General features: G+C 35.9%; 1 protein-coding gene across 1 annotated transcript; it reads right to left on the bottom strand.

Moving 5' to 3' along the window:
* Positions 1-2,847: 2,847 nt before the first annotated feature.
* On the bottom strand, positions 2,848-7,114 carry LOC108832459 (myrosinase-binding protein 2-like). Its single transcript, XM_057001765.1, has 5 exons — positions 6,917-7,114; positions 6,339-6,800; positions 5,781-6,257; positions 4,242-4,970; positions 2,848-3,909 (listed from the first exon to the last, which is right to left on the bottom strand). The coding sequence occupies exons 1-5, from the start codon at positions 7,112-7,114 to the stop codon at positions 2,980-2,982; spliced, it is 2,796 nt and encodes a 931-aa protein (XP_056857745.1). The 3' UTR covers positions 2,848-2,979.
* Positions 7,115-8,870: the final 1,756 nt, after the last annotated feature.

The raw sequence follows: 8,870 nt of genomic DNA, 5'->3' as shown, positions 1-8,870 counted from the left end.
TGATGTCAACGAAAACCATGCTAATTAGAAAATATTAGTCTCTAAGTGCAGATCAAAATATAGAACCAAAATATTTTAAAGTTAGCCTAACTTCCCAAAAGAACTGAATCAACTAAATATTTTTATCTGAAATATTTAAATTTAGCCAAATTATTTGATATTTGATCTAAAATATGATATTCGCCAGAATTATTTAAAGAGATAATTTGCTGAATATACATAATCATGGCCAATATTAGGTAACTACCCTAATGACATGTTAAACAATAATCGCTGTAGCAATATGAGTTTAAACTGACAGTTTTGCCCCTGCCCCATCATTCACCATCTTTTTCATTCTCTACCGTGTTCTTCCATTTCGATATTATATTTCTTTATTCTTTTTTCTGATAATCTTTTTTTTTTTAAACACAGATTTCTTCTCAGACTTGGTTGAATTAGTAATCTTCTTTAAATCCACTTCTGATTTTCTCTCCAACTCGTACTCATCACCATCACATCAAGAAAGTGTTCACAATTTATTAATCTTCCATCGATGAATTATGGATTTGCAACTGGTTACAAAATTCTAGTGAATCGATAATTTAAAAAAGAGAGAAACAAACACAGTACGTAGAAACCAAGTGTATATTATTGTATGTAAACCGAGAACGTTTACAGCTAAGTTTTAACATAAATATTATATGAATTGTTAGCGGATAACTTATTTAGTATAAACATATACTTTATCATATAATGAAAACAATGACCTCAAGCTTATAATGTTTTTTTGGTTTATATATGATACAATAATTGTTAGCCGTAATAATATATAAGTTAAATAGATAATGATTGAGTTAGCTGATAACTTATTTTGTAACATTTAACAAACCATGCATCATCTAATAATATATACTTTTACCAGCATTCCAAACATTTTTAAACATGTAACTAAACATGTATCGGTTAATAAAAATATTGTATAGAAATTTATAAACAATGTATCATATAACATATCTACTTTAAACAAAGAGGTTAAACGATAATGATAAAATTAGCAAGGCAACTTTTTTTGTAGCATCTACCAAACAACGTATCACCTATCAATAGCTATTAAAAACGACAACACATTTTGTAAAATTTAACAAAAACATGTATCCGCTAATGTATAGAAATTTACGACCCTTTATCATATAACCACAAAAGAAATTTTATGCAAACCTTTAACAACTGAATATGCTCACAAGCTTAATATATAGCATCTAATCAAATATTTATCTGTTAATAGAAATCTAGTTGTTGGGATACCAAGTGAAATATGAGATTAAGGTTATCGATCGTGGGATTAACCCCCTCTTTCTTAATGATAAGATCCATCCATGCGACCATGTGCCTTTACCATGTGAATCAAAGAGAGCTCTCTTTTATGTACCATGGATTTGCTTAAAACCTTCATATCATGGTCGACATCGAACAAAAACGATGGAGAGGCTACAGTCGCATGACTCATCAAGAGGATAGTAATAGCTAGATCCAGCCACCGTACTGAAAGAATTACAATTAGAAAATATTGGATTTACATCGGTGGAGTCAAAAACAAATGAAGAATAAAATTGTAGAAATAGAAAAAAAGATGATTATTAGTTCTAAGAAAATACAAGAAAGAGAGAGAGAGAAAGGGAAAGAAAATTATTGTTCCAGCAGATTTTGAACAGGAAATACGAGAGATAGAGAAGGAAGATATCGTTTGGGCAGTAGTTTGGGCAGTAGCTTGGGCAGGAATATTAGTGGGATATTGAAAAAAATACAGTGTAAAAAATAGTGATGTGGTAGTTTCCTAAATTTAGATCATGGTGTGTATACACAGCCTAATTTCTCTTATTTAAATTATTTAAAACCAGGAACTAAACCGAAATCGAATTAAACTCAAAATATTAACTTTGTTATCAGAACCAAATTAAAAAAATGAAACCAAACCCAAATTCATAAATAAAGACTGTAACCAAACTGGAAGTAAACTGAAAAGCAGTGTTTTGAAACCTGATTTGGACATTAAACCAAACAATTTTCCGGGTCACCAAGTTATTGGGTCGACCGGATTAACAAATCTATTAATTTTTTATATAATAATATATTAGTTATTGAAAATATATAAAATATTTTATGTTTCTAAAAACATTTAGAAAAATACTTAACCTTAGTTTTCTTAGTTTTTTATTTTAGTTCAGATACAAAATATCTATAAAAAAAATGTAGACTATTCAAAAAAATTTGTATCAATTTAAGAGTCATGACATATATAAAATTATTCTTTAAATCCAAAATAAGCTGAAAGTAAAACATAAAATTATAATAGCTTATCGATAAGATAAATAAACTAATAAAAATTTTAATCAACTGATTTTGTTAATATATTCATAATGGACATGGTCATAAGATATATTTTTTAAACGAAAATACCTAACTTTTTAAATAGAATACAAAACATATTCTAATAATATAATTGAAATAATCTAAGAGAAAAATAAGTAGAAATTATGTATTGGCTCAACAAGTGGTTCAATCCGGATTCCGGATTTAAACGGTTTTTTGGGTTTTATCGGATTTTTAAATTATAATTTTTCCTAAAAATTAAATCGGATTACATGTCGGGTCATCAGGTTTACCGGTTCGGCCGCATATCTCAGTCGGGTTTCAACACACTGCTGAAAACAAAAACAAAAAACATTATGGAATTGAATTGAAAACCAAATGTCTGGTCTAATTATATTTAGAACATACCAACGGTTTAATAATTTAGTAGTAAAAAGATAATCCCGCGCTTTCAAAGCGCGGGTCAAAATCTAGTACATTATTTGAAAACCCAGTTCTACTCTTATTGATTGGATTTATTCCATAGAGACCAAACAAACACACATAAAATGTAGACATTTCAAAAACACACAAGCAAAGGACCTCTTAAAACTCACAAACCCACCAAATACGGAACAGTCTTAAATCTTAAGCAGAGTCTACTCCATAGAAAAAGATGTCCTCATAACGACCGTTGGTCGGAGCTTTCCCTCCATGCATCAACAACCCTTTTTTCCCATCAATAGACGCGGTTGTGGATGCGATCCATCCACCAGGGCTATGACCTTCCTCAAGTTTCTCCCACAACAAACTTTCAGTGTCCAACACGAAAGCCCCACCGGTCAATTTCCCGGGACCAAAATGAGCCTTTGGGTCCATCTCAATCTCACCTCCAGATATTATTATATGTTTTCCAACAACCGCTAGCGCAAACACGCTTCTCCCCCACGGCTTTTCACCCCTTGTTTCCACTTTAGTCCACTTTCTTTCAACTAGATCAAAGCAGTGAACGTCATCTACTTCATCCCCAATAAACCCATACACAACCCAAATCTTCCCTTTCACAACAGCGAGTCCCGCTCCACCTCTAGGTTTGCAAGACGCTCCTGGATTCGGAAGCTCGGTCCACTTCTGATCACGGATGTTGTAAGCATGGAGTGTGTTGACACGTACCGTAGTACTCACTCCACCGAAGATATAGATGTTATTGTCATCAGCAGCCATCGAGTGGAAGCTACGCGGTGCAGGTCCTTTATTTACGTGAGTTACAAGTTTCCACTCGCTTTTAACAGTATCGTAAGAGTAGAAACCGTTGTAAGTACGGTGGCCATCGCGGCCACCAAAGACATAGAGTGTAGTGCCGATGGCTACCATACCAACGCCTAAGCAAGGTAGCTCGGGAACATCACCGTCTGGATCAGCTACCGACCATCTGTGATTCTTGAAATCGAAGAAATAGAGGTGCCGATCGATGTGAAAATTTGGCGTTAATTCTCCTCCAAAAGCGTACATTTTGTTTCCAACCATTGCAATAGCATGAGAACATCTTGGTCCAGGAGTCTTTCCATTTTGCTCCACCTAATAATAAGAGTCACCACATGTTTCATAACACAATTAATATATAGACCAAACCCAAATAGACAGAACCAAACATACATATACATGTAGACAAATAATAAAAACAAAGACAAACTGGCTTGCAAATAATTTTTCATGTTGACAAATGATAAATATAAAGACAAACTGAACAAAAATCTATTCTAATTTTTTGAAAAAAACAATATTTTATTTAAAAAAAAAAATCAATATTTACTTTTATCTTTTTTTAATTTAAAGACGAACTGACCAAACCGAATCAAAAGTACTGACTGAAAAAAATGAATAGAACCAAACCGATACTACGAACGTACCTGGATCCACTTGCCATGCAACATCCTCGGAGGTGAAGCCACTGTATAAGCTCCGATAGAATGAAGAACGTCGCTTGAACTACCATGAAAACCGGTGATTTTGCCACCTTCGAGCAAGGACAAATTCGCTGAGGTCATTCCAAACGGCTGAGAGGTGATGCCCTTCAGTGTCTTGAACGTAAGAGACGTTATTATCTCTGTCTTCGAGCCATAGAGTTTATCGTAGTAAATTTTCACGGATGTGATGTCATCGCCTTGAGCAACCTCGAACACCTCTGTTCCTAGAGATGTCTTTTGTCCGTGCTCGTGTGTCACTATTCTACCGTCTTTCTCGTATTCAAACTTGATATAAGCTACACCGGAATTGCCTTGACCGACAAAAACTTTTCTTACGTGATCAAAAGCACCATCATCGAATGTTTCTTCACCCTTTCCTCCTACAGCTTCCACTTTGATGAGAGAAGATGGAGAAGAGGTTGTAGATGCAGCAAAATGTGCACCGATGGCATCAATAGCATAGCCACCACGTCCATGGAATCCAACAAGCTTTCCACCATTTTCGCCTTTGAACTCGAATTCTGTTCCCTTCGTCTCACCGAACAATGGAGACGTAAATCCTTTGGAGGTTGTGAAGTATATCGATGTAATAAGCGTTGTATCATAGCTGAAAATATGCTTGTAGCTTCCACCAACGGCTGTGATATAGTCAGTCGGATAAGCCACCGAAAACTGTATCTATACTATTAAAGTACAAGCACATTTGGATTTTTACTCTATTTACCCCTATTAAAAAGACTTTCTTTTGTATTCATTAATGACATTTTGGACATTCTGCATTGGTTTCTTTTTTAATTGTTTTTGGTTTGTCATTAACCACCGGTTTCCTAATTCAATTTTGGTATGTGATTATTCCGTGTTTGATACTGCATTATTTTAATATTTTTTCAACCGGACATGTTTGAAACTGCATCGTTTTTTCTCAAACTATTTAATGGTTTGGTTTTAAACTGCTTTTTCCTAAATATAATCCCAACTATCTAACAAAAATTATTTATAAAAAATAAAAATTGTTTATTGGTTCAACCAGTGGTTCAACCGGTAACTGGATTTCGATTTTAGTAGTTTTTATTGGATTTTTAAATTTTGTTTTTTTTTTTCAAACCCAAACTGAATTTATCTTTGATCAACCGGTAATCCGTTCAACCGCAGGTCTCAGTCGAATTTCAAAACACCGATCAAAACTATAAAACTGTTATATTGATTTATATTTAAAATATCTAATTCAAAATTAAAAACCTAAAAATACATGTATAATATAGTTTTACCGAACATAAATCTGGATATAAAATACATATATGAGACGGATTATATAAATACATATACAAGATAAATGTGATTATATAAAATTTTCACCAAACATAAATCCGCGCTTTGAAAGCGCGGGTCAAAATCTAGTTTTATTTTAAATTAACATCACTGATTAATTGTGAACCAATTGAATATTAACAAATTAAAAAAACATGAATTATATATTTTAACCTCTTTCAGCTCTCCACGGTTCGTCCCGTGTTCACGGATTTCAACTTTCCCATTCTTTTCATATTCGATCTTGGTATAAGTTATGCTGTATTCATCTGCGGCGATGGTTATTTTCTTCACGCAGTCCAAAATACCATCGTCAAATGTGTCTCCCTTGTTACCTCCGAGCGGTCCCATTGTTGTGGTAGTGGGAGCTGGAGCTGGAGTAGGAGCTGGAGCTGGAGTAGGAGCAGGAGGTGGAGGTGGAGGTGGAAGAGAGGCAAAATGTGCACCAATAGCATCGATAGCATCACCGGACCGGCCACAAAACCCGACAAGCTTTAAATCTTTTTCCTCGAACACAAATTTCCTACCAGCCACATTGCCAAAAGCGGGGGAGGTTCTTCCTTTTGATGTCTTAAACCTAAGCGATGTAAGATAGCCATCGATGGTTCCCTCCACTGACGTAATATGTTCATTAGGGTAATCCACCACAAACTGCAACCAAAAAATATTATATTAGAAAAAAAAAACTCAATAACCACAAAACTAAGCAAACTTTAAATCAACAATTAATACCTCCTGTGGAACCTCTTGTCTCTTCCCATGAACATGTGGCACCATTTCTTGGCCTTTTGCATACTCAAACCTGACGTAACTCACAGATTTACCACCACGGCCAACCAGTATTTTTCTAACACCGTCAAAAGCCCCGTCGTCCCAAGCACTCCCTCCGTTCCCACCTTCACGGTTAAAGTGCTTAAGAGGAGGTTTCACAGCGAAGAAGTGAGGACCAATGGCATCAAGAGCTTGACCAGAACGTCCATGGAATCCAAGAAGCTTTCCACCATCTTTACCCTCTAGCAAGAATTCTCTCCCATCTGGTTTTCCAAACAACGTGGTATGACCGAGTATCGGAGAGGTCCTTCCATGTGAGGTTTTGAAGCGTAAAGATTTGATCAGCACTGCTCCATAGCTGGAAACGTGTTCGTAGCTTCCACCAACAGATGTGATATATTCGTTCGGATAATCCACCGAGAACTAGATTTCATTTTCCATTAGAAACAACAAATGTACAAGGTTTCAGTCAAAAAAATAAAATAAATCAAGGCAGTAAAGGTAACATACCGAAGAATAACAAAGCCAGGATCTATTACCTCTTGAAGTTGTCCACGAATCGTCCCATGTTCACGGGTTTCAAATTTTCCATCTTTTTCGTACTCAATCTTGATATAAGGAACACAGTCGAAGTCTTTTCCCACCGTTATTTTCTTCACACCATCGTAAACCCCGTCGTCAAATGGTCCGCCCTTGTTACCACCCACCGCTCCCACTTTTTCAGACATTGGATCCATCTTCTAGCTTCAAAGAACCTGGAAAAAATGAACTCTTCTTTCAAACTGTAATGATATGGGCCCAATTCTATTCTAAACCCAATACCAAATTTGTCAATTGTCGGCTACAGCAATTCACGAGACGTATAAGAAAAGGAAAATATACAAAAGCTAATATGATTAGGAAAAGGCAATAGTTTTTTGTATAAATAAGGAGGTGTGCTTAAGGTTTTGGATCATCCGATCAAAGAGAGAGACAAGAGCAATAAGAGAGATAAAGAGAGATCAAGAGAGATTAGCAATTAGGAAGAGTGTTTATTGCTTAGGCTTGTGATCTTTATATTTTGTTCTTGAGAAACTTATTGGTATTGAATAAAAGCAAAGACAGGTTTTGGTATCAAGTTTATTCCAAATTCTATAGCACAAGGTTGAGGTTTAAAACCTAACAAGTGGTATCAGAGCAATCCAGGTTTGATTGGAAGTGCTAGCTAGAATTATGGAGCCAACTCGGGGAAGATTTGAGATGGAGAAATTTGATGGCAAAGGTGACTTCGGAATGTGGAAGTACAAGATGATGGCTCAGCTGGAGATACAAGGTCTACTTTCGGTTCTTAAGGAAGACTTTACGGTCTTGACAGAATCTGGAAAAGAAGTAGAAGGATCGGATGCAAAGGTTGATCAAAAGAAGGCTGACAAGGATCTTAGAGTAAGAAGTCTGTTGGGAATAAGTTTGAGTGATTCTATTCTAAGGAAGATTATGCATGAAACAACTGCATTGGGGATGTGGAAGGCCCTTGAAAAGAATTATCAAACAAAGTCGCTTCCCAACAGAATCTACTTAAAGAAACAATTCTCTTGCTACAAGATGGAAGAAGACAATACGATAGAAGAAAACGTGGATATCTTTCTGAAGTTAATTGCAGACTTGGAGAGTCTCAAAGTTACTATATCAGATGAAGATCAAGCTATTCAACTATTGTCAGGACTTCCAGAGGCGTATGAACAATTGGTTCACACACTCCAATACGGAACGGGGAAAGAGACGCTGACCGTGAACGAAGTTGTAACTTCAGCTTATTCCAAAGAAGCGGAACTTAAGCAGAAGGGATTACTTAACAGAAGTAAACCAGACTCGGAAGGTTTGTATGTCGAGTCACGCGGAAGGAATCAGAAGAGGTCAGGGAACGGTAACGGAAACTCCAATAACTGGAGAGGACGATCTAAAAGCAAGGGAAGATATCAGTCAAATCACAGATCTGATGAGAACGACACAAGTTGTTTTATTTGTGGAAAGGAAGGCCATTGGAAGCGGGAATGTCCTGATAGGAGGAGGCATCCGAGTTCAGCAAATTTTATAAAGGAGCATGTGCAGCCTTTAGTGTTAACAGTTAGCAATCAAGATACACGCAAGGAATGGATCATGGATTCAGGTTGTTCTTTCCATAGTACACATGACAAAGAAGTCTTGTTTGATTTCAAGGAGTACGACGGGGGAAGTGTATTAATGGCTAATAACACTAAAGGCAGCATCAAAGGAGCGGGAAAGATTCAGATTCAAAATCCAGATGGTTCTAAAGTGATACTAAAGGATGTTAAATACATGCCGGAAGTGAGTAGAAATCTGATTTCTTATGGGATGTTAGAAAAATCAGGTTGCAGATATGTAGGACGCGGCTTCAAGGTTCAGTTCTACAAAGACAGGAAGAAAGTAATTTCAGGAAAATACAAAGACGGGTTATACTTTCTTCAAGGGAGAGTTGTAAAGAGTAAGGTGGAT

The sequence above is a fragment of the Raphanus sativus genome, unplaced genomic scaffold (assembly GCF_000801105.2).
Source record: "Raphanus sativus cultivar WK10039 unplaced genomic scaffold, ASM80110v3 Scaffold3950, whole genome shotgun sequence".
Classification (NCBI taxonomy): Eukaryota; Viridiplantae; Streptophyta; class Magnoliopsida; order Brassicales; family Brassicaceae; genus Raphanus; species Raphanus sativus.
This window is presented reverse-complemented; position numbering and strand designations above follow the sequence as displayed.

Excerpts from the sequence above, each read along its gene's own strand:
- LOC108832459 (XM_057001765.1), bottom strand. The coding sequence starts at position 7,114 with ATGGATCCAATGTCTGAAAAAGTGGGAGCGGTGGGTGGTAACAAGGGC. Across the intron at positions 6,258-6,338 it reads GACAAGAGGTTCCACAGGAG|TTTGTGGTGGATTACCCTAA; the intron begins GTATTAATTGTT and ends TTTTGGTTGCAG. Across the intron at positions 3,910-4,241 it reads TGCATGGCAAGTGGATCCAG|GTGGAGCAAAATGGAAAGAC; the intron begins GTACGTTCGTAG and ends TCTTATTATTAG.